At 43.5% G+C, this 26,485-nt stretch overlaps 1 protein-coding gene across 3 annotated transcripts in view; it reads left to right on the top strand.

The window, feature by feature from the left end:
- Window positions 1-15,247, top strand: part of GRID2 (glutamate ionotropic receptor delta type subunit 2) — a 710,183-nt gene extending 694,936 nt beyond the window's left edge. The window contains exons 15-17 of one of the 3 annotated variants that reach the window (XR_004240290.1): window positions 8,172-8,412; window positions 10,054-10,449; window positions 12,533-12,621. Coding sequence is in view for 1 of the 3 variants with exons in the window: in XM_032109710.1 (XP_031965601.1) it covers window positions 8,172-8,412; window positions 12,533-12,955 (664 nt within the window). In the remaining 2 variants the exon portion in view is untranslated. Of the gene's footprint in view, window positions 1-8,171; window positions 8,413-9,550; window positions 10,450-12,532 lie in introns of all 3 variants that reach the window. The other 2 variants (XR_004240289.1, XM_032109710.1) reach the window with 2 other exon arrangements.
- The last annotated feature ends 11,238 nt before the right edge of the window (window positions 15,248-26,485 follow it).

Below are 26,485 nucleotides of genomic sequence, written 5' to 3'. Positions count from 1 at the left end.
ATAAATGTCAAATATGCAAGGGCCACCTAGATCTCTTACTTTAAGAAAGAGCTGTTCTAGATTGTCAGTTCAAGGGATTTAGTGTAGCTAATGTGTCTTCTGTTTCTCTTCTGTTTCTCGAAGTATAGATGTGGGTGGTTTGTATAAGAATGAGGCTTCACACTGCTGGAAGCATGACTCCAAGCAAACATGATCAATTCCAGGGTCTTACACTGAAGTGAAAGATCTTTTCCTGCACCCAGTAACCCAAATATCACAGTGTGCTTAAGGATGCTGCTGACATTTTCAAAGACCACTCAAGGTGTTGCCTTTCTGACTGCAGATATGCTCTGGCTCTCCATGGGACTCACTATCTTTTCCTTTCCAGCTCTCTTGCATCTCTTCGGCTTGCTTTCATTCTGCCTCTTGTCAACTCATTGGAATCCAATTTTGATATTAGCAAATAGCATGTTGTCATAGCCAGAATAAGTGCTTGACTTTTACAGGCAGCATAAACACATACAATATATAAAAACTGAAGTTCACTAGTCACCACAACTCTTAAGATTAATCATGTTAATGATTTGATTTTTATTGTAATTGCTCCTTAGCTGAAGACAAGGCTTGTGTCTTCACAAGTGCTAGGTCAGGTTCAGTGAACTAGTTTATTTATCCTTCTCATAGCACATCAGCAGAGGCTCTAAACAGATTAGTTAAAATTCTTCCTTATGATCTAATTAAAAAATAATTCCTTAAAAGGAAAGACAAATATTTTCGTATTTCATTTTGGTATTTTCTTAATGAAAGCTTTTGGTGTTTGAATTATTGCTTTGTGTCCAAAAAATCTGAGAATGCATTTTGAAATAGTAATTGAGCCTAATAACTGTTTGCATCTCACTCTTGGGGAAAAAAAAATAACAAAATCAAACTAAACTGCTTTTCTCAATTGTTTTCTTTCTCCTGCTAAGCAGGGGAGCAGTTATTTACATAGCTTGTTAACCACAGAGCTTCTCAGACAGGGGTCAGCTGACAAGTGACACTGGAGGAAATGTTCAGTGAGGTGAGATTTGAGGGAGAAGACACCTAAGAAGTATGCATTTAGCCTTAACAGCAGGCTGAGAGGGCAATTTCCAAGCCTTCCATTTTTGGTTAATCGAGGTTAATCCTGTACTGATTCAGAAAAATGCCACTTTTGTCACAGCCTATCCAGAAGGGTTGGGGCTCTCGTGTGTGCTCTGTGTTGGGTTCTGCTGTCTGAAAGTTAAGGATGAATCTCCTGCTGGCTTTGTACATTGGGGTTTCCTGATTTTGTGTGAAATTATCAGCTACTTCAATTCTGAGAGGAGCTCCTGATTTACTTACATGCTGCTTGGGACCTGCAACTCAAGTCCTTGAGCTGTATGTCTGTAAGCATAAAATCTGCTCATAAAGCCCCAGTATCACTGTTGACTGCCCTCAGCGTTGCACAGGCATTGTCATCGGAGACAGTGTGAAGAGAGTGTAAGTTTAGGAAGGAGTACTGTCTCCATTCTGTGGCAGTCCCATGCACCACAGCTGATCTGTGGATCTTGGAGGCAACTTTGGAAGCATGGGCAGTTAGAAAGGCACATTTCCCAGAGCAAACCAAGGACAGGGAGTGCAGAGCTGTCCCAGTGGAGGGGAGCACATCAAAGTCTGCTCGGTTCTTCTGCAGACTCCACGAGCTGTCTCTGCTCTTGCTTTTGGCTTATGGTAATGAAAGCAAGAGGAAAATTATGTCCAGGGTGTTCATGTGGCCATGAAGTACTGAATTATTTTATAAAGCCTAGTAACTGTCATTTTTCAAGTAATTTTCTAAAAGGGGGCTGGAATTTGGGTAGTGCACAGGAACCAATGTACCTTGAAAGTACATTTCTTTGTTTTAATAAGGCTGGCGGTGTACCGTGACTCACCATAATGAATTAATTTGGTGTTTACCATAACAGCACTGAGCTTAATGAACTCATGATATTTATGCAACTGTCTGTAGATGTTCTCTTGTCATTTGGGATTTATAAATAAGTACTAATACTTTTATCACCGCTTTCTCCTGAGCAGGAAGGTTCTTCACAGTGAAAGGCCATTAAAGCTCGCTTCTATTTTTCTATATAAAAAGTAAGCAGAAGATCTTTAATAACTTGATTTTTATCTTCATGTAGGTTTCTGAATTGTTATTATGTACTCAGCAAAGCTGTTCAGCTTGGACAAAACTATCGTAGAGCAGTCCTTATCAAATTCCACCAGTCATGTAATAAATAGAGTTAATATCTCATTTCTTATTACTGCAGATGCCATTTCATTTAAAGCTAGCCTTCTGCATTTGAAAGGGAGTGTCCATGTAAGTTCAACAGATTTAGGTAAAAAGAAATTCTCTAAATTGAACAAAGTGATACTAATTTGTGGGATCCAAGTGATGAGTGCTGCATCTTTAGAAGGTAATGGTTTGTTGCTGAACAAGACAGAAGGTCAGCTGCTTTCTCTCTTTTAATATTGTTTGATGTGCAAATCCTTAAAGCTGAACAGCAGCTCTGGTTTACTACTGCTTCTTCTGTTATCTCTGGAAGGCGAGATGCTTATCCTTGTTTCTGTGCACTGACTTCCTACTGACAGCAGTGTGGTGCTGAGCCCTGCTGAGGGGCAGATCAGAAGGCGACCACCTGCCCGCCCTCGTGGGCCTCCAGTTAGTTGGGCTTAAATCTGCTTGGAGCCCCTGCCATAAAACAGGCTTTGCAGCTGGACCCAAGGGCACTCTTTTGCTGGGTTAAGTGGTGGGAATGGGTGCAGAGGGAGCACTGCTTCGTCTATTCTGGCAGCATTTGGCTGGCACACAAAATTTCCTCTCATGGAGCCCATGACTGGCAGCTCATTAAAAAGCTGGCTTAAAAAAAATCCACACAGAAAAACAGAAAACAGTCTCTTCAAAACCAAAAATTCTCACAGATATCAAGATCTGTAGTAGCAGGAAGGGCTGCTATAGCAATGACCTCTGCTTCCATCTGCTTTGCTCATTTTGCAAGCTTTGCCAACATCACCTCCTTCACTCAGGAGCAGGCACCTGCACTGCTCCCCTCTTTCTTTCATCCCAGGACAATGACTTCTGCCCTACACCTTCCCACATGTCCTTTTCTTGGCTGAAATGTGATACTATAAATCTTATAAATATGATTTAGGGCATCAAAGTCAAGGCTTTGAGCACCAATGTGTGTCTCCCACAAGGCCTCAAGGATGAGGGTAAAATATGAAAACTCGCCAGGTCTCAATGAGACAGTGAGGTACCACTGGCAGGAGAGGAGATGAAAAAGACCTCAAGAGTCTCCTGCTTGCCTGTCTCCATTCTTATCGCCCTCTTCCTTCCCCCTGTCTGTCCCACGAGGCAGCAAGCCAGGCTGGGCAGCAGCCATCCCTCTCTGGCACCAGCCCTGAGCCAGCCTTCCAGGTGGCACCAGTGAAAGCTGCTCTGCTGCCGAGAGAGGACCCTGCTTTGCCAAAACCTAAAGCTTGCTCAGGGAGATGCAATAGGAGCTGGCATCACTCCAGTTGGTGCAGCGAATAGGAAGGATTTAGGCAGTTGCTTCATTGAAATAAAAAACCCACAAACTCTCCTTGTGGGTCCCTGTCTACTTTGATAATTGAAGGAAGCTTACACATTAGCTTAGTTTTGTATCTTGCTTGAAGAGGAGAACCAAGTTCTGCAAAGACTTTGTACCAGATTTTTGTTAGAAAAGCTCCAGCAAGAAGATTTTGCCTGAGGAATTTGACTTTTGGCTAGCAGAAGTTACCAGAGGTCTTGTCACTGCCTGGTCCCATCTGCAAGCACCAAGTGCTCCCAAGGCGACCCATGTGAGCCCCCTGGGAGCCAGCACAAGGGCTGGGACCTTGGCTCAGGCTTCCGAGACAGAGCCCACCAAGGTACACAACTATAGCATTTTTCTTTAATTTATTTACTTTTTCTTCCCTCTTTGACAGCGGGCATTCATTACATTGGTTCTACAAATCTGCTCTCTGCAGCAGTCTGATCTGCTGACTAGAGCCAAGCACCTCATCACATCCTTTTCCTTATCAGTGCCAATGGGGAAGTTATCCCTCTGGACAACGTGTTCCTGGTGCAGGAAGCTGATATTCAGTCACCTTTGACATCTCAGGACCTGCACTGGCATTTCCAATATCATTGTAAATGATCTCTCATATCTCGTGCTCACTATTGATAGCTGAGAATAAAATTAGATCAAAAAAGATGTTGTCACAGAGGTCAATTTTGGAGCATTTGTGACACCTTGCTATCATATTAAGTTGGGGGGTTTTATCTGTGGGTATTTTGGAGGAATAATTACATTTCACTGCCAGCAGCAAAGTATGTAGTTATCAAGTGGAATCCAGCCCTATTCCCATTGATTCATTAGGATTTGTTCACATCCCTGTTAGATTTGGAAACCACAGGCAGCTTAGTTTTCTGTTTTTATATCCATGAGACATCACTTGGCACTGTGAATTCAGAGCCAAATCAGTTAAAGTGCACACAGATATTTTCTTTTGTGCAGCTCAATAAATTTACGTCATTGCCTTGAAAAATGTAACTCTAGCAGTTTTCTTGCTAAAGAAAAATATATTAAGACCTACACTCTATCTATAAGCAAGTTTTAAAGGTCAAGTTTTTTGGACAAATCGGATTATTTCGATATATAGGCTTCTTTTGTAAGCTTTTTAAGACTATGGTATTTCAAAACATCAGGAAGTCATGCACCCTGCTTATTACTTTCCACCACTCTTCCCACTGGCTTATGGCTTGCAGTACGACTCTGTACTAATAAGCAGGTTCAAAAGAGCCAAGGCCATTGAGGAAAAAGTTCAGTCGTAAAATTCTGAGACTTAGAAGGAGATGCCCTTGCTGGAATTACAGCATTAGAACATCATTATCATTTGAAGCATTTAGTTAATGTGTTATTGCTTTAGTCATTTATTAAATTTGAAAATCAAATAACAAACTGATTGTAGTGTCTGCCACCCAACAGGTACATCTGATTAGCGTATCGGGGAACCCGCCAGGAGCTGCGGCAAATCCACGTATTTTTATGGAAAGAGTGCCATCGTGTGGGAGGCTCCTGCAGCACGCAGGGATAGCAGTGCCCGTGTGCGGCGCGCCTGCTTGCAAGGAACCTCCCCTCCTCCTGTGTTTTTCCTGGAATTTCCATAAAAGTGCAATTTTCTTCTCTGAAAATGAGCCGCAAAGATAGGAAGTTTCATAACTAGGAACAGGTTAGAAGTGTTAAATCTCCTTAGTGTGTTAACTATTATTTTGGTTCCACAAACAGGTGAATTCTGAATCAAGTGTTTCCAAAGCCTAACAGAAGCAGGATGTCCCTCTTTACCTGTGTGACATTAATATAGTTAGATATCAGTGCTCTTATCATTTCTCTCAATATGTATTTTATCCCTTAAATTTGTTTGCAGCTGCAGTTTTACAAGGCTTCATTATAAGCTTTCCACTTCTTGAGCTTTCCCATGTAATGATACCATTACTATCCCCAATTTCTACTTCTTTTTTTTACGTTTTCCTTTAAATAATTGAACTTATATGTTACATCCATAAAGAAAATTGCCAATAATTACCAAGAATACAATTAGGAATAAATCTCCGTTAAGGAACAAGCCAAAACTCAGTGTCTTTATGCAAATGCCTTTTGTTAAAAAGATGTCTTGTGTAATCAGGAATTATACTGACAAGTGAAGAATCATTTAATTAATGAGAATAGAGCAATCATTTGGATGGTTCATTCTATTCCTGACTGAATAAAGGAGAGAAAATAGCCCTGCTCAGGGATTACAGCCACTGCTGGAAGAAGTAAACCCCATGGATGTTGTTCTGTACAGTAATTCCTAAATATAAAAGCACATATGTTTGGATTAGGTATTGAAAATTAATTGACTATTACTCCACAAGAACTTATACAAAAGGGCTCTGTTTATGCTGGCTGTCTGCTCCTGCTAACCTGTCAGAATGGAATATTTGGGCCAAAATACTCGCCTTAATCCTAGTACAGGATTCCGGGGCAGCGAGAACCAGGATTATGGTGAGTTTTCCATAAGGACTGCATGCCGTGACCGAGGGTAGTGTATGGACTCTGTTTGCAGTTGCAGAGGAGTAATTTGGTCTCCAATTCAGTCCTTTGTTTAGAGCAGGTCAGTTTGCTCTGGGTCTTTCCCAGTGGGTCTTTGAATTTTACCAAGGGTGGTGATGCCATAAATTCTCTGTTCCAGTGTTTGACCTCTCCCATTCTCCTCTTATCTGGTTGTAATTTCTTATCTTCCAGTTTATCCCAGTTGCATCTCCTTCTGTCACTGAGGGTCTAACCTGATCTTCTCTACACACTCCCAACAGGCAGCTGCAGGCAGCAATGGCAGCAATCCTGCCTATGGTACCCATCCCTCCAAAGCTTCTCTGAACATGGGTGGCTCATAACAGCTATTCTGTCTCATGCATCAAAACAGAGAATCCTCCCATCCTTGAAATATCCCTGCACCATCAGGAAGCTTCAGGATGAGGTTTTCCTAAGTTGTCTCTGGGTTTGGGAGAAGTCAAAATATAGTCCAGGCAAGTCTGACCTTAACTACCCTTCTCCAGGCCTGGACCTTGAGCGATGCACTGTCAGCAGACACTGCACAGAATTTGTCCCACTTCTTACAAACTCAAAGCTACATGAACAAGGTGATTCCAGTGTCTCTAAGGACATGTGTATCACCTGTGATCTGTTCCTGGAGGGCACTGTTCCCTTTGGGACAGCACAGGAATGAACAAGCAGTTCCCCTCTGAACAGGTCATGATCCCAGCCACTGGACATACTGCCTAAGTGGGAAGTGAGAGCTCCCTCCAGACCCGTGCAGGGATTTCAGCCACTGGTGGCTGTGTCAAGCCTCCCATTCCTGGCAAGACCACAGCACAAGTGTATGGTCATTAGGATGTGCCATAGCAGATTAAGTGGCCTCATGGACACAACTACCTGTTCAAGCAGCATCAGAGACTGAGCAACCTCTGTACAGAGCAGCTGCCCTGTGGTCCCCAGGTGCATTCAAGCTCCCTTTCGAGGCTGATGTAGACCACTGCACTGAGCTGTTGTGGTAGCCCTGAGACAGGGGGACAGCTTTCCTTCCTCCTCTGGTGCAGTACAGTCTCTCTGGTAGCAACATCCCAGACCTCTGCTGGTTTGTGTGCACTTGGATTTTTTTGCATGCTGTGTCAAATGATTGCAGTAGTAATTGTTTGCCTTCCAACACTGAAATGAAAAACAAATTTATTACATGAAGGAAAACATTTCCCTTGTTTTATTCTTTTTTTGGTTGAAATCATTGAATTTTTTATTTCGGAGGCACCCAGATGTTATTATCATCATTTCTGGGTGCTTTTTTAAAAAAATATTCTCCTTAGAATTAAATGGAGTAAATATGAAAATATTCTTCCAAACAAAATTCTCATTTTTCAAACATTTCATCCCACAGGAAGTCTAGTTAAATATGTTGTCCTTGCAAAGCTGCCCAGTCAATATTTGGCTGAAGGCTGGGTATGTAGGTCCAAGGACAAGTGAATTCCACAGCAAGGAACCTTCCTGTGGAATCACTTATCATCAGGTTGCATTCTGACATTAAGCAAGACTAGTTTAGGTCATCACTGATTGCAATAAGATGGCTTTGCTCTCTCTCCAAAGCAGCAAAAGTAGGTAACCTGATAAAGATCAGTTTACAACAACACCACGTGTAACGTGTGGTAGATCTGAAATGAGTATTCCTTCTGATTTTTTTAATTGACGTCTCTTCGCCAGTGATTAGAATTCAAAATATTGTCAAATATCTAACGGACTATGAAAGTCAGTTGACACAGACTGTAGTAAAAGCCAATTGAGAAAATACAGTGTATGAAGAAATGCATTTTCACTGAGGTAGTTAAAAGAAGGAAAGAAAGACTTGTGTGTGCTTTCCTGTATTTGAAGTGTGACATAGATATCCATATGCTCAGTCTAACAGGCAAGCCCATAATCAAGCTTTCTTTTCTGGCTAAATCAGTCTGCCCAGGTTCATCTGCTGCTTGGCTTTCCGAGACATGTGGGAAGGTTGCAGGCAGTCAGATTTACATCCTCACACTCTCAGGCCCGTTGTAACCCCTGACTCTGTGCTCTCTCCCCAAGGATTTTGGAGCTGCAGCAGAACGGCGACATGGACGTACTGAAGCATAAGTGGTGGCCGAAGAACGGTCAGTGTGATCTTTACTCATCTGTGGATACCAAACAGAAAGGAGGTGCCCTGGACATAAAAAGTTTTGCAGGTGTTTTCTGCATCCTCGCTGCAGGGATTGTCCTATCCTGTTTCATTGCAATGTTGGAAACGTGGTGGAATAAAAGGAAAGGCTCCCGGGTTCCATCAAAAGAGGTATTAGACCCTCCATTTCTCCTGGGGAATTTTCATGCACCCTAAAGATTGCTGCTTTGGCTTTATAGCACTAGAGAGGGAAGGGAATCAAATTCAGAGATACTTCTTTAGCTTCCTGATTTTTTAAGGTGAATGATGTTCCTCAAAAACTTTTTAGCTATTCTTTCTAGAAAAGTTTGAATGAAAATAAATGTATATTGATGATGTATAAATATGCAACTATTCTGAGTAAAACACAACTGTTACTTGTAGAATAGTACATTATTAATACATCAATATTTAGTTCATTGTTCCCTTTAGTGACAGCTAATTCTCACTAGGTGTCTTAGCTTCTTCTTGAAAAATACATGCCCTAAGCTCAGTGGCTGAGCCTCTCAAAATGCATTTGCAAAATTTACCCCTTTAATCAGCAGTTAGCTTCTTGAATAAGCTTGTCCCCATTTTCAGAAACATTAAGCCCTTGAGACTTCCATGAACTTTGGTTCTTGTTACTTCATCTGAAGTCCAGGGAAGCAAGACTACGTGAGATTGTTCAGGTTCAGACCAGACTTATTTCTGAAACCTGCTACAGGCTAGTTTCAGAAAATCTTGGACAGAGGCCACAGAGAAATATATTATTTTTCACCTGAGACGAGTTTGGTTCTACACCTGCATGTGTAATGCTTTCCTTCCTGTGGTAATCTACCTGTCCCTCTACCAGCCATCTGAGCCTTATGCAACTTTGCACCAAATTCCTTGTGCTCATAATTAAGTTTTTACGTCTGCAAAATGCTAAAACGAAATTAGGGACAAAACGATTTATTAAAATATCCTTGGAAGCAACACCCAAAGCTGAACCTAATATGAGCTTTAATGTAGCACTATCAAATATAGCTTTTCTGTCTGTGTAGCTTAGGCACATCTGTGTAGTTTGTGGGGTATTGCTGTTAATTTGTGTGCAGTGGTCTTGCCTTCTCTGCAGTTTCTCCATTGTGTTTATTCCTGCTAATCTAATGCTGTCTAATCAGGCAGGATTAATTACACCACCTAATTAGACAACATTGGCACTGATGTTAAAATACATTTAATCTTTTCTTGCCTGTTTTAATTCCCAAGCTTTTTTTTTTTTTTTTTTTTCTTTTTTTCTTTTTTGTTCAAGATCTGGACCGGACCATTATTAAAAGGAAAAAAAAAAAGGAATCTCTAGTCTTTAAATTGGGTTTCTCAGGAACGGAAACCATAGAGTTTCACCTGGTAAATTATTTTAAAACGCTAAAATTTACTGGATTGTTGTTTACCCAAACTTTCAGAACTTCATACTTTATATTTATCTGGTGCAAAACATGAAAATCAATGACAAAGGAAAAGAAAAAAATGCCAACACAGATATTTTACGCAAGTATAAAATTTTCTATTTCAACTTTCAAATGCTGAGAAATTCAAGTGTGTACTTTCCACAAATGGTATAATTTGGCCTCCTTGATCTTTATTATATGGTCATTAGCTTAGCATTTAAATGCTCATCTCAACATTAAATTGAAAAGCTTGGCTCAAAACTGAGTTTAACGTGGACGTATGTGCTGAATGTCGCCATTATCCTGGATATGGGGGTCATTCGGCAAAGAAATACATCTTAACTAACTTTCTTAAAATTCATTTTAGCTTCCATGAAATCCATTGGCTCTTCCAGGCCACTAGTCCAGAATCGGGGGTCAGATTGGGCCAGTTTGTGGTCAGCAAGCCAACCCTTTTTCCTGGTGGCTGCCATCTTGTGCTCCAGAATGCAAGCATTTATACTGAAACAAATTGTCTAATGGTTGCGAAGATAACATTTCGGTCGCGTGCCAGAAGTAACCCATTCACTGATGTCTGCCTGAGTCTGCAGACAGCCTTAAACAGTAGCTCTGAGAGAAGTATGAACCGCCCCAGTAATCTCAATGGGATGTTGACTCTGAAGCCTGATGATAATTTAAATGTGAAAACTGCTGAATATTTCACTACTGATCACACAAGAGAGAAGAGGAAAGATCATATTATGGAGATGTGCACAATCTTACTGTGAGTGGGTCTCATTTTGGTGTATCAATTGGGTGGAGATTGGGTTGTGGGCTAAGCATGGGAGATTATCACCGCTTATATATTTTCACTGGTCTGACCCTAGCCCCAAATGCATCTCTGTAAAAGCAAGAGGACTATTTTATATATTTTGAGTAACTCTTAGAGGCTCAGAAACTATGTAATTCCAATCTTTTCCCGACTTTTATTTTAAATTACAAAGTGTTTGTATGTTTGTTTTTTTCAACAATAAAAACAAACAAACAAAAACAAAACCAGGAAAAAAAAATACACGAAAAAAGGAAAAATATTTAGGACTGTCCCTCAGAGACATAGTCATGACTTGCACACACTAATGGAGCCTCTGTATATTTCTTTAGCTTCTGATGTGGCCCCAGTTCTCCTGCATCCATATGCAGCTCCAAATTTTTTAGGAGAGAGCGTTTGGTGAATGCGTTTGGATTTGATGTCACCTGTGTGGTTGTTATGTGCATCCATGTCTATGTCCACTTGTGAATAAATGATAGACAGAAAGCTAAGTCCGAGAAATGAGCACTGCATTTTTTCCTTCCCATGATGAGCTCAAACCAAAGCCCTTGCGGTCAGTGATCATCCAGTCCCTGGGAGATCCCTGATGCCCTGTTCCCTTCCCCTTTTCCCCTGGTTTGCCTGCCTGTCCCTGCCCTCAGAGGGTGCAGTCCTGGAGGGGAGCTGACCTCTCAGTCTCCTTCCAGTCGGGCTCTGTGTTCGGCATGGTGCCAGCGCAAATGTTCAGTGATCCATTTTGCTAAGTAGGTGAACTCCTGCAGTTTGTTCTAGATGTGGACTTTTTAGGAATGAGTGCTTGACTTCATTCCTAGAGAAAGGAGGGATCTCAAGCCCATTTGGTATACTAGGAGTTTTGGCATTGATTCAGAGAGCTCTGGATCAAGCCAGTCAATGAATTTCAGTAATCAAGGCTGGAAGTCATCAGTGCACATCTATCGGCTGCCTAATTATCCTCTGTGAGGTCCTAGAGTGTGAGATATTTCTAGTGGCCTGGAAGAGCTAGTAAATTTCACAGAGATTAAGGTAAATTTTAAGGTTAGTTGAAATTGATTTTTGTTCTGAATGAGCTGCACTACTTAGACTGAGGGAATACCCCTGTACGTGTGTACTTAATGCTGCTTTGAATTAAGCTTTGCAGTTCAGCAGAAATATGTATTTTCAACACAGGTGATTTATTGGGTCACCTAGGATTTCTCCTCTTTTTTAACTTCTGTGCATTTAAATTCTCAATTATAACAAACAAACCTGTTTAATTGAGTTCTCTGGGAAGAGAGATTTAAGAAGGAAAAGGGACAGAGGTAAGAGGAGCTATGCTATATTATAATAAATACATCAGGCTGCCTTCTCTTCTCACCCACAAAAGTATAATTCCATCAGAATAGATGGAATTGCTTCTTTGTAGGTAAGGAGATAATTAATCCCTCTGTCGGCATTGTAATTTAAAATTGCCTGGTGTACTCCTTTTTGTGCGATGTCAATGAGTCACCAGTGCTTGGGATTTTTTCTCTGTATGTTCAGCTTTTCTATGCTACAATTTACATTATAAAGGCAAAAAGGAACCTGAGATGTTTCTAGCCCTTCCTTAAACCCTGAGAGGATGACAAAGATGGCAACCTGATCCCTCAGAGCCTCCCATGTTGACATCCAAATTTAGTTCTCTTTGCGGAGTTGAAGAACTGGCATCATTCCAGGCATTTGAGATCATGCAGTTTGCTTTTATTCAGCTGTTGCTAGTCTAACCCACCTAGCTCCGAGCTTGGCTTTTCCCGAAAATCTACCAGTGGCGCTTTGAGTTTTGTTGTTTGGATCCAGGGTTTGAAGGTAGCTGTGGTGTAAGGGTCTGCCTCGGTTTGGCTTCTCCCACCTGGCTTCAGGCGGTGGGGGAGTTTGCTGGTGACATTCAGGACACCATCAGCCAAGAGCCAGCTCTAGTTAATTGTGCCTTGTGCTCCCCGAGCAGTGCTGATTACCCTGTGAAACTTCAGCCCAGCACAAATGGCAATGGTGAGTGGTGCCTCTTGTTTTTCTCATTCCCCAGGATGACAAGGAGATCGACCTGGAGCACCTCCACAGGCGCGTGAACAGCCTCTGCACAGACGACGACAGTCCCCATAAACAGTTCTCCACCTCCTCGATTGACTTGACCCCGCTGGACATTGACACTTTACCCACACGTCAGGCACTGGAGCAAATCAGTGACTTCAGGAACACTCACATCACCACAACCACCTTCATACCAGAGCAGATCCAGACTCTGAGCCGCACGCTGTCTGCTAAAGCCGCCTCGGGATTCTCCTTCGGCAGTGTGCCCGAGCACCGAACTGGCCCTTTCAGGCACAGGGCACCCAATGGGGGCTTTTTCAGAAGCCCCATCAAAACAATGTCATCCATCCCTTACCAACCAACTCCTACCCTGGGCCTGAATATCGGTAGTGATCCAGACCGAGGCACCTCCATCTGAGCATCAGAACAAGTTTCTTCACTGTTTCTTATTTAGGACTCCCTTTGCAAGGAGCAGCTGTAATATTGTGGGACTAACATGGATGTAACCTTTCTTCTTTACCTTATTTTTTGGTTTTGAGGGTTGTGGTTTAGGTTTGGGGTTTTTTTCTTTTTTTTTTGTTTGGGGGTTATTTTCTGTTCAGGGGTTGTTTTTGGGGTTTTTTCTTTATTTTATTTAAGAATCAGAATTATTAGTAGCAACTCTTCCTCCTCCTCTTCTCTGCTTTCTCAGTCCAGTCTCTTCTGCCTCCCCTTATTCTCTGTACTACTTGAATCACTTATTCTTCAGTTTATCACCACGTTAGGTTTTGGTTACTACAAGCTTTTCATATACTTTAAATATAGGAAACAAGCAGTGATTCATGCATAGGAAAACCCTGAGGATTACTTTACAGAAGGGCATTCGCTCCTCCTCCCCCACCGCCTTTTTTTACTATAATTGCAATAACTTAAGTATTTTTCATGTACTCTGCTGCATCCAGTCAGCGCTCCACTGCTGTGTGTCCTTTTAACTGTGGACCAAAGGCAAACCCTGCAGTTTAAGAAATGGAAAATTAAAAAAAAAAAAGGCAAAAAGACAAAAAACATTAAAAAAAAAAAGGAAAACAAATGAAGTTCAAAGATCATTCAGGCCCCATAATATAAGAATGCAATTTTGTAGGATTACAAAAAGCCATTACTATGCCAGTAAAGACTACAGTTAAATCTACTTTTGCACTGCAACAGTGCATATGACCTTTATGTGATTGTACAGTGTTAAAAGTTTTTCTTATGTACAGTAAACTGTATCATATGGCAGAAGCCTCTGTTGTGTTAAATAAATTAGTATCTCATACATATATATATATACATATATACGCACAGGTATGTGTATATATATATACATGTATATATAGCTATAAAATGACAGCCGTTGCTATTGCAATTCATTTAATAAAGCTTTAGTAAAAATGTGTTGTATACAGGAGAGATGTACAGTGCAGGGTGTCTTTTCATTTAGAAAAGACAGGTTGCTTTAATGTTATTCTGACTTGCATCGTTTGCCAACAGAGCATATTTTATACTTTTCTATTAGAGCATCCAGGGCAATTAAACATTTGTACCTAGATGTAACTCCTTTGGTTAGGTTTTGCATTGGCTTTTGAGCATTCTATAAGGCTAATCTTGATAATTTTCCTTTTAATTAATTAGACAAATGGAACTGTCTCTTAGGTATACCATGTTCATGAACAGCTAATATAGCTCTAGAGCAGTTAAACATGGATCAAAGGTCAATAAATCCTTTTCCAAGTCAGTACAGTTGATCAATAAAATAATGGCGTTAACAGAGAAAATAAAAAAGCCCTCAAGACACACAGATGTGGCCTTAATTATAATCACGTATTGGTCTAAGGGGAAAAAATATGAACAGGCACTCAGTTTAATCCTTTCTATGTTAAATTAGATTTAGAGGAGCTATGTATTTTTTACATTAGTGCCAACTGTATAGAGCAAGATAAAGAACAGCAGTGAGAGCAAAACCAGTGCCCACTTTGGCACCAGCTTTTTCAAGTAACACCGTTACCTGTTAGAAACATAGGAAGAGCTTTCAATTTGTAATCCTTAAACTAAAAATGCGGTTAAGTAGAAAGCAAGCAGTTTATCCTGTGAGTTTTTTGGTTTGGTTTTCTTTTTAATGCCATACACTTACTTTAATCTAACTCATTCTTTGGCTAAGATTAATAGGAATCAGCATATGTGATTTGCTTTAGGATAAAATAAAAGGTATATTCTTCAGATCTATTCTATTTTGATGCTAATTCTGTTCTGGGGGAGCATCTTGTACTGTCACTGTTTTTTGTACTAAATCTTCAAATATTGTCTACTGTGTAAGGCAGAACGAATTCTTATCGTGCAAAAGGCCATTTTGTTTCCAGGGTAGCAAGTGTCTAAAAGCATGCACAACTTGCTTCCCCCTTGCAACATTCATGAACTCATCCACACTTCTGAGTAAAAGAAAAAAAAAGAAAAAAGAAAAAAAAAAAAAGAAAATTTCTTTCCAACAAGCTACATAGGGACATACCAGATGTTGCAGTGATTTTAGCTATTAAAAAACCTGTTAACCATGTACGATATTTAAAATAGGCCTATTTTGATGTGTTGCCTATTATACAGATACACAAAACACTTTTTGGAGGCCTCAGTTACAAGTGGCAGAGCTTTCTGTGTATAATTTGTCTAAATAATTTGTCTAATAAAATTGTTTTCTAAACTTGCGTTTCCTCCTGTTCAATTGCTGAGTGCAGGGGGATTTTCAGCCTATGACAAGGTAATGTACTCATGGTTTTGCTGCACTGCTACTGGAGGGTTTTAGCCCATGGAGATGGCATGAGCTCCTCAAGCTGCTCTGACTCAGCTCAGTGAACAGCATCTTTGGAAAACACCAGTGTTTACCATGTTTATCAATGGCTTAGAAATCTAAGGCTTAGATTTCAGAGAGCATTTACGAGCAGCATTTTGGAGGATGAGTTTAGAGTTCCTTAGCACTGACATGTATGGTACATGATTTTTAGAAATACTGCATCCCACTTTCATCTGTTTTAATATAATGTAGGAATATTCTTGGAGCACGGCCTTTATTTTTATAGAATCACACTTTGCCATCTTTATTTGCACGGAGGTTAATTTTCCCTGATACTGGACATACACTGCCTAAAACAAAACTTTTAGTGTGAGAGGAGGTAGCCCATATTTCATACATGATGGCTTTCTCAATTTTTAAGTTTCAATAACATTTTAAACTTAATAACCTTGTCATTAGCAAGCTGTGCAGAATGTACTGCAATAACATCAGCCATGACAATTTAACTTGCAGCATCCAAAATTTGTCTGCTGGCTTTTTACATTCAGTGTATTTTATTCACTTAATATTTCTGACCTCTTACAATTTTCTATTAAGCTTAGCAGGCATTCAGGGGATCGTTCACCTAAACAGAGGCACTTTGTCCCTGTCCCACTCACAGACACGCCTCTCTAGAGCCAGGTAGTTTTACAGGTATGACATATGTACTCTCTATAATGGGCTACATCACGGTGAACCCTATGTGACACTTCCCTTTCTTCACAACAAATTCCAGGGAAGTAATAGTGTTAAGGACTGTCAAGTGTTTCTGCTGCAGTAGCTCCACTGGAGATACAAGCCAGCTGTTTATAAAGATGAGTTGTTTGCATGGTATCTGCAGTTATATGACCTTTTTGAGATACCAGCTACAAACAAAAAGGGAGCAGTGGAAGAAAACATGTTTATCTGATTTCGAAGAATCTCCTAGTAAGATGTTTCTATTGACCAACAGTGAAACACCTGGAGATAAATAGTTTTGCTGAGCCAACCAAGTGAATGATTGCAGCCCTGAGTGACACAGCTGCAGCACGACCAGTGCCAAAGTCCCTTTTGTTTCCCTCTTGTCTTCACCAAAAAAAAAGGGCTAGGACCATTTCCCTAAACAAATCAGATTTTTCAGAGTATCTTTTTCTCTTTCTTTCCTACTTACATAGGATGCTATGAAGTGATGAGAACATAAAGCTGCCTTTCTGCCAACACTCACTGGGTCAGTGCAGCTTGCTAGAGGTTAATGCCCCCCAAAAGTTTAATTTCTCAACTCTGCACAAAGTGATGACACAAAAAGTAAATGAGCTTCCTTTGTGCATGCTTGTGGCTGTAGCTAATGAAAAAAGTCTCCAAAACAGCAAAGGCATCACACCAACACAGCCCTGCTTTAACCATTTTTCTCTCGGTACTAATTAATGCTTCCTCTTCACTCTGCAGAGCTGTTTTGAAATAAATGTCAAAACCAAGTATCTCCCCCTTTATCTGAGTCACAGACAAAATTTTTGATAAACACTGGGGCATGAACATGTATCCACGTGTCACATCAACAGCAGTGGGCAACTGTGAAGACATCATCACGATCTATCAGCTTGTCATGTCTCACCCAAGGCATTACTCATGAGGTCAGAAATAGAGGCCTCCAAAAGAAGGTCAGAGCAGGGGAAGTGATTCATAGCTCAACAAAATCCTAAACATAAAAATTGTACCAATGCCCCAAAATTGCAGGAACCAAGAACATAATTTAGAAAGAAAATACTTTGCAGGAGGTGTAGTTATAAAAATAAATTTACTACCTGTCGAGACATACAAAGTCTGTGGTCCCCCCCAGACCCATTCATCACAGTGGTGTGATATTTTGTGTGTACTACAGAATCTCTATTTCTGCAAGATATGTCAGAAGAAAAAAAAATCATTACAGCTGGAAAACTGAACTGTCAAGTCATTGACTACTGTACTCCAGGTCACACAGGAAACTTGAGGCAGAAGGAAGAATTCAGCATCTCAGAACCAGTTCACTGCTGTAAGGGGAAAAAACAAATCTTTCTGGGATCAGTAACTGCCATGCCAGTGGAAAAAGAAAGCCACCTGAAGCCCAGCAAGCACACAACACCCCTCCACCATGACATCACAGCTCGGTGCTTCTGTAGCTAATTATTCGTACCAGCACTAATAAGGCCAATATTTCTTTCAGTGCAATATAATTTTTCCCCTTTCTTAAAAAAAAGTAAATGCTTGTGTCCCATTCTTTGTTCTAAGGGGGTGACGCACCAACACAAGATGGGATAAGGGATCACTTCACAGTCCCAAAACAAAAGTTAACAAGAACTTTATTTGCAAATCCAGATATAATCAGTTATAAGACTGACCCTGCAAATGAAAATAAAGAATTAAAAGGCGAACCCATTAATTAATAAAAGGTTTGGGGGGTACATGAGACAATCATCCAGCTCCTGAAGTAACCACCCAGCTGCAGGTGCTTTCCTAGGTTGCTCTCCTGGCCCCTGCAGCAGCTGATGTGGCAGTAAAGTAAATGAGAGCTGTTTGGGGTTTGTGTGGCCAGATTTTGGCAGTGGAGGGGCTACAAGGATGGCTTCTGTGAGAAGCTGCCAGAAGTTTCCTCCATGTCTGAGAGACCCCAGCCAGCTCTACAAGACAACTAGATGATGTTAGTGCCTCAGGGAAAACAGAATTAATAATGGGGGAACGTTACTGCCCAGGAGGAATTGCCACTGGGAGAGAGGGTGAGAATACATGAGAGAAACAGCCCTGCAGAGCCCCAGACAGTGCAGAAGGAGGGGCAGGAGGTGTTCCAGGCACCAGAGTACAGATTCCCCTGCAGCCCATGGAGGTCCAAGGCAGAGCAGAGATGCACCTGCAGCCCGTGGAGGACAGCACAGCAGAGCAGGTGCATGTCCAAAGGAATGCTATGGGAAGCACATGCTGGAGCAGACTCCTGGCAGGTTCTGCCAGGAGAGAGGAGCCATGGAGAGAAGAGCCCATGCTGGAGCAGGTTTGCTGGCAGGATTTGTGACACTGTGGGGCACACACACAGGAGCAGTCTGTTCCTGGGGGACTGCACACCGTGGAAGGGACACATGCGGGACCAGTTCATGAAGAACTGTCCCTTGTGGGAGGGACCCTACACTGAAGTATGGGAAGAGTGCGAGGAGCCCTCCCCTGAGGAGGAAGGAGTAGCAGAAAAAATGTGTGATGAGCTGCCCCCAGCCCCTACTCCTGGTCCCTCTGGGGTACTGAGGGGCAGGAAGGTAGAGAAAATCAGGAGTAAAGTTAAGCCCAGGAATAAAGGAGGGGAGGAGGGAAAGCATTTTAAGATCTGGGCTTATTTCTCATTACCCTAGTTTAATCTAATTGGTAATAAATCATATTTATCTTCCCCTGAGTCAAGTCTGTTTTGCCAACAATGGTAATGGGTGAGTGATTTTCCCTGTCCTTATCCCAACCCCTGAGCCTTTCATTATGTTTGCTCTCCCCTGTCCAGCTGTGGAAGCGGAGTGATGGAGCAGCTTCGGTGGGCACCTGGCACCCAGCCAGGGTCAGCCCACCACAGAGCTCAGGTACAGCCTCTGCCAAGGTGTAGCAGGCAGGTTTGCTTTCACAGTCCCACAGGTGCCTCGTGTTACAGCCCCCCGGGTGAGTGCTCAGTGCTGGGCTCTCTGCCACTGCTCTCTCTGCTTCAGCTGTTCGTGTGCCACCTCCACATCCGTTGGGACCCCAGCACCAGGGCCCTGGTAGGCTATGGAGAATGGGAGGAGAAAGGAAACAGGAATTTATTTCACAGCAAAGATCTCACAAGACACACACACACACACACATAATTTGAGGGTTCACACCTGGTTGCCCAGTAGGTCAGCTGAGCTTTGCCTGACTTTTCCCTCCTTGTGGGGCTGCAGCAGCAGCTTTGCTACACAGGGTGCAGTATCCCAGTTCCCCACAACTGGGATGGAAACATCATACCCTCCTTCTACGTATAGGAAAATGCTCCACATGAATCTAATTTTTGTTGCCACTCGAAGAAAAACTCACAGGTGTCACTTACTCCCCTTGATTGCGGAGAGACCCTCTTTTCCCACTCAGCACAGTCAGAAGCAGCCAGAAGATCCTTGTGCAAGCATTTTTCCTGGGAGTGTGAAGGTGGTAAATATTATACAACTGCTAGAAATTGAAAAGCACAGTTGGAAAAATTAAGAAAAAACCACTTTTTTGTGGGTTGTTTGTGCTACATTTGCTGCACTCTGCCAGTCTAGATCATGTCCCTGTCAAATGCCAGGAGAAAAAAGAAGGAGGAGCAGGCAGCTCTGTGAGTGTATTGTAGCCCTGCCACTGCTGGTAAGTTTGCCTTTCTCCCCCACTGGCCAGGGACATGCTTCTTCACACACACAGTGGGGAGGTCTTGTTTGGTTTTGAATATTCCCTGGATATGAATATTCACTGGGGACCACATTAAGAGTAATCACAGCTGACCCATATTGTTACTAATTAATTCTTTTGCTTACACACGGGGGAACAAGAGAAAGAAAGCAAATACTGTGAACAAAGCTAATAATGTGGTTACTTGCTACTCCTTCTATCTGACACATTTTTAAGGAATAGTCTCTGCGGCATGACGGCTAACACAGCAAGAAATTGATGCAGTGTAACAGGAAAGTGTGCTACTCTATGAAATAGTGCTCAGGCAACCCTGGAATGGTTTGTCTTGCTCTTTTACCCACCTTTCTGAATCATATCTGCTGTTGCTTGGGTTGGTTTTATGTCTCCCCAGGTTTAGGAGACTGCAGATGAAGTTTTCTTACCTCCTGCCCACCAACAAAACAGAATTCCGTGAACCCCTTTATATGCTTCAAAAGTTATCCTGTCAGCCTATCTATACAATACAGAAAGTAGAGCTGATATGGGACACAGGGAACTTTGTTTTCCTTACATCAAGATAAAAGATATGTAGAAGTAGAGGGGATACACCTGGAAAACTGACTTTTGAAAGACACATTTTTGCCTTCAGTAAATATCACTGTGGTCTTTACTTTTTAAGACTTTCTACATCGTCTGACAGATGTAGGTTTATCCATGTGTATATTAAGTCTGCTGTGTCTTATATGAGTTGTTTGAAAAGGGAAAACATATCCATAAATATTCCTCAGCATTTATTCCATAAGTATTGACAGATAGAAGCAGCGTTTCTTTCCAAAACTTACACCCAGTGGATTGGCATTACAGACAGAGGGTTATTATCCATGGCACACAGTAATTTGCTGCAGTGCATAAATAGAAGTTAACTTGGAGCAGAGACATGAGTTTCTATTTCAAGGGGTGAAGACATGTGAGAAACTGGCAGGTGTGGTGCATTTGCATGCAGAACTCCATCCATTGCCACAGGCTTCTTCCTGAGTTAATGGTGGGCACTTGCAAAAGAAAGGAAAGGGAAAGGAAAGGGAAGCTGGGGGGAGAAGAGCACTGTTGTCACGGGTTAGCAGAGCCGAAGGGCCGCGATGAAGGAGCGGCGGTACCGGGCGGGTTTAGCGGCGGGCCCGGCCCGGCCCTGCCCGGCGCCGCCCGGGTGGTGGCGCTGCGGCACCGCCTCCGGCTCCCTCACGGCCCTGCCCGGGCCGCGCTCCGTGCTGCCGGTGCCTCGACGGGGAGGGCGCCCGGGGGCGGCCCGAGGCGGGGGGCTCTTGTCCCCGAAAAGTGCCCCGGGGGCGCCGGCAGTAGCCTTGCGGCTCCCCCCCCGCCAAGCGCTCGCCATCCCCCCTCCGCCGGGGCCGCCGTTCCGGGGCAGCGGAGGGGGGAGCGCGGAGCCGTGCGCGGCCGCGGTGGTCACGCGGCGGCCGGGGGAGCGCCATTTCCCGGGAAACGGGGCGGGCCGCGCCGCTATGCCGCCGGGATAATGGCGGGGGCCAGCGCCGTGTCACCTCTTGTGTGCGCTTTCCAAAGAGGAGCCCGGGCGTGGCGAATGGGACACAGACCGCCATTGTGCCGGCGACACTTTAATCGCCCACACCTACAATATTCAACCTGCTGCCGGCAGCGGGGCAGCACCGGGGCGCACACCCCACCCGAGGGGACCGGGTGGTGGCCTCGCCGCCGTGTCACCAGGGCGAGGCTTTTGGGGGCACCTTCAGTGGCGTGGTGTGGGCTCGGCCAGCCCGGCTGGCTAGCGGTGCTCACCGAACACCAGCAGAGCAGGAGCCCCGAGCTGGGGGGACCCGACTCGCTGGGAGAGGTAGGAGAGAAATGCCCTCGTGTCCATCCCAGGCGGCTGTGCAGGGCGCTCAAGGACCCGCGGGGACACCAGGGTTTTGTTCAGCAGCTTCGGCTGGACATTGCCTGTGTGCTGCCTTCCCATGGACGTTACCTCGTGCTCTCACAGGGGTGTGAAGGCACAGAGGCCTATGGCAGAGAGAACTCTTCCTAGCCTGGATGCAACACCTGTGCTGAAGCAAGAGGTGGGGTTTTCTGCCGCATGAACCTGGCAGGGGGAGATGCTGGTTCCTCCTGCCATAGCCCCCTCCAAAGCTGAGCCACTTGGGCTCTCACTGAGTTCATCTGTGGCCCCTGTCACATGAGGGCCATACACTCGGGCCTCTGCAGACTGTGGGTTCCTGATGAAAGCTCTCAAGCACCTGGCCTCAGCAGGCCATCAGCTGTGTCTAGCCTAAACTTCTGCCTCAACAGAGCTTTTGCTCATTGCAGATGAACACTAGGTTTCACCCTTTGGGAATTTCTAAAACTTTTATGGAGGTCAAATCATCCTGCATGCCTGAAGAATAGAAATAATTACAAGTCTCTCTCCCTCTCCAGACCAATCCGCTCTGCAACTCAGGGGTATACCAGAGGTCTTGATGCAGTCAGGGTTTTGCAAGCCTACTGCCACAGGAGAGCTGCTTCCCAAGAGCTACAGCACTGCAGCTGAGCATTGCTGCTTGAACAAAACCAATGAGGACACTGTCACAGGCACTGCAAACAACGCTCTGCTGAAGCTGTCTGATGTCTAATAGACTGGGAAGAGTTTTCTCATTTTCTTTGTATGGCTCAGAATTTTGAGGTGTCCCTAAAGCTTAATCCTCTTTAATGCTTAATTTTTGTGTATTTCTTTCTCTCTTAACCCCATGACGGGAATGAAATAAAAATGGTTCTACTTCTTTAACAGGTAGAAATTCTTAAGACATCCTAATTTACAAGGTAGTGAACCAGCTGAAGATGTCTTCAGAAAGGTTTCTTTTCACAGCCTTTCACAGGGGTAGTTCCTGAAAGCTCTGTTTGTGCTGTGTTGTGTTGGAAATGGATTGTTCCTAGAAGCCCTGTGTTCTTTGCTGTCAGGGATTAAATGAGAGGATTTCCAATGAATGGCAAGGTACTACTTTTTCTTGGCTGACAAGGGTTTCTTGGGGAAATACTCTGCTCTTGGGGATTCATGTGAACTGCTGATCAGCACCAGACTGGGTCCATTCACTTGATTTCTTCCCCTTAGAGGAACCACTGTTCTCCACATTGTTTTGGCTTCTGTGACTGTAAATATTTACTCTTTACATTTTAGAGATGTTCCCTCCTCAGGAGACCTGCAAAGGTTCAGATTCCAGGCTGGCTTTTCCACAGCTAAGAAACCTCCTTCGGGGACTGGGCTGCCTGATTGCCCAGAGCTTTGTGGGTGATGGATGTGAGAACAGCAGACTGAAGGCCCAGTACAACTGAAGCAGCCCCCTACACTCACAGGTTACTGCTCAAGTAATGCTGCTGTTGAGAGGCAAGGCAGATTGTTTCAAATGTTGATTTTTTTTCTTTTTTTCTCTTGCTTACATGTCAAATGTTATTTTTTCTCTCACTTGTTCACTTTTGTGTTACTACTATGCCACAGAGAGCCTGCAAGCTAAATTTTTCATTTATACACCAAGCCTATGACTAGAATGTTTTCCCAGAGCAAACCTTTGTAACTGTACTTTGTGCAGTGACTAAAGTGACAGTGAAAAAGGGAATGCTGAGGTGATCAGTTAAAAATAATAAATCTAGTCCCAGCAAAGTTGGAGTACTTACACTTCCTGGGCTCTTGTGCAAGAGAACTTGAGAGCAAGAGGAGGTGACCAGATGCGATTTGAAGGAAATATATTGTTTCTGTGGATGGATTGATGTTAATTCTCTGATCTTAAACTAAATGAAGTATCAATCATATGCTGTAAAACTGTTGATCACGGTGGTAATTTTCTTGCTTAAGTGATTTATATTAGTAAAACATATCAACTAGCAGCCTAATGAAAGCATGTTAGAAAACACTTGTTCACATAGCAGAGATGGTCATTAGTGTTCTCTTACTGCTCATTTCAGGACTAATTAAAACGACAGACCTGTGGGTGGTGCCTGTGAGCATGCACAGACCCTGCAGAATTGTTCGGGCTGCAAAGGATGAACAAGCTGCACCTGGAATAACATCATTGTTCAAAGTGTCCCACAGCTGAGAAGTGCCTCAGCTGTCCAAGACTTTGGTGGGACTGAAGGCATTTAGCAATTTTAGTGCAACCTCCTTGCCAAGCTGAGTGTAAAACAAAAAAGTGTTTAAAACTAAATTACTAAGGGAAAATTATTATGAGTGATGTTTCCTTGAATATGAAGCTTTTTATTTTTAAAATATGAATTAATGTCTCAGTAACATCTGTAGCCGTTTAAATAAATGGGCAAAATGTATGTAGGTACAAATTCCATAGAAAAGATTTCCAACTATATCACCAAGCTGAATTCATTATGCCTTACAATGGCCCCAGGAGGTAGGCAAGTATTATTATACCAATGCTTTGCATTTCTCTTGGAGGCAGTGGAGGTACTTGCACTGGAATTAACTGTATACAGTTGCAAGTGTCCACAGGGTTAGCCCCAGAGCATAGATCTTTATGGAGGTAAATGTCACCAAGAAATGGGAATTAGTTTTACAAACCCTCCAAGAGCTGAAACAAATGACACTGGGTAAGTGTAAAAATCTGCCCAGGAAGATTGCTCTGCAGAAATGAGGGCACATCTGCTTCGGCAGCAGCATGGTCCTGGTTGTCCTGAGTGGAAAGGGGCAGGTTTCAGAAATGTGATTTCCCACATTTCCAAATGCAGGGCTTTTGTATTCCCTGCAGTCATCCCTTCTAATGTGTATTTAAAACACATTTGACAGTAAAGCATCAGACACTGGTCATAGGAGGAGCCTAAGAAACATTTGCTGCTGGACCCTCTTCTGCTTTAAGCAATCTTGCTCTGAATAATGTAAGTATGAACACTTTATTTGGGTGAATAGTCTGAAGATGCAGAGACTGAAAATAATTCAGCTGTACATTGTCTTTTTGTGTGTGTTGTTGCTCACTGTAGTAGCTTCTAGATGGGGTTTGCCATTCCAGGGTGCAGGTCAGCCACCGGGAGGGCAAAAATCCACCTTCCCTCCTCCTGCAGGAGGCCTGGGAAGGTTGCAGTTGAGATTCACTGAGGATTACCTGATCTCAGTGAGCAAGACTCACACCTTGGTCTCTATCCACTTGTGGGTTTTACTGCCTGAAGACTGGGGGAGGTACAAAGAGGGCTATGTGTCCCCCCCCCCCCCGGTGCACTTTTCAAAAGAAAAGGAGGAAATGGGAGAACATGTGGGAAAAGTGGGGAAGGGGAAGAGAGGAATAAAATACTTTCTGACCAGTGGCAGAGAAGCCATCTGATCTTGAAATGGGATTGAATGCAGAGTTAGACTGTTGAGTACAGTTAAACTTGAGGACTGACCCATGTGCTTTGTGTGCTTTCAAAATGTCTCTGGCTGTAATGATAGAGGAGGCTTTTTGCTCTCCCCCCTTTTGTAGCACATTTTCTGTAACACTAATATGTGCCTGACCCTGAGTTGCTGCCTTGGCCCTTAACCAGGCTGAGGGGGGAGGAAAGGAGGATGGGGGGAAATATGCATGAAGATACGGGGGTAAGTTCAGTTTGTTTTCCTCTGAAAGCTTTGACACTTGCTTAGAGCAGATTCATTTTCAAGGCTTCCTACATTCCTGCTATTGTACAGTAAGTGTTTCAGACCGGTGTGCCTGTGTTTCCGACTCCTGTGAAGTCCCCTTTGCTGCAGGGCGTGCCTCGAACCGCTTCAAAAGAACCAACTTCTACAAAAGAAAAAAAGAAACTCAAGTAGGCTTGAACATACAAAGAGAGGGAGAAGGGAAAGTGAAAAGGGCCGGGCAGTGTTGAATACAAAATGAGTTCAGCCAGCCCCAGGAGTTCTTCATCACTTACATTTATCTTATTCTGGGAGAGCAGAGCTAAACCCAGTGCTGACATAAACCACCCTTTGCCTTTGACTTTGACTCTGAGTGTGGGTGCACACACAGCAGCTACAGGCATACAGAGAGTACTGGATTTCAGTGAAACATTTTTCCTCCTCTGAGCAGTGGTGTTGGTGGGGAAAATGCCTTTCTGTGTGTGTCCTTTCAAAGGCAAACTGTGGAGTGAGTCTCAGATGCCTCCAGTTTCAAAGCATGCATGCGCTCACAAAACACGCGCTTGAAAAATAAGCAGCTGTTAGTGTTTCCCAGCCGGGAAGTTTTCCCGTCCAAGGAGCACGCTGAGGTGTTAGGCTGATCTCCCCAGTGCTCCATACAGTTACTGAGGTACTGCTAAGGGAAGTCCCCAGCACCAGACAGCAGCCCTGGGCTATCCAGAGGCCTGGGCATCAGCCACCTTGCATCCACATGTGAGGCTAATGGGATGCTGCTCCCCTCTGTGCCCAGAGTCCAGTGGGTGGTTTGTGGGACAGAGGATTGCGCCTGCTGTCAAGGAGGCCCAACAGCCACACAGGCCACCAGCCTGGAGGGAGGTGTTTAAGACTTCAACACTGCACCAGCCTGGCTCTCCCCATGCTGGGAGCTTGCTAGGCTTCTGGAAAAGCGTGTCAGTGGCTGCTGCTTAGCAAAGCTCATGCTCATTTCCAAGCTTTGGCCCGCGGTCCTCGCAAGGAACAGCTCACAGCTGTGGCACCCGGCGCCCAAACGGGGAACACAGAGGCTTAACCCTGGGGATGAGAGCACAGCAGGGCTGCTGGCAAAGCACACCTGTGCCACGGGGACCCAGGGAGAGAGCACGTGGTGCCTGCAGACTGAAAGA

The sequence above is a fragment of the Corvus moneduloides genome, chromosome 5 (assembly GCF_009650955.1).
Source record: "Corvus moneduloides isolate bCorMon1 chromosome 5, bCorMon1.pri, whole genome shotgun sequence".
Taxonomy (NCBI): Eukaryota; Metazoa; Chordata; class Aves; order Passeriformes; family Corvidae; genus Corvus; species Corvus moneduloides.
Note: the sequence above shows the minus strand (reverse complement) of the source record. Positions and strands in the feature narration are given on the sequence as shown.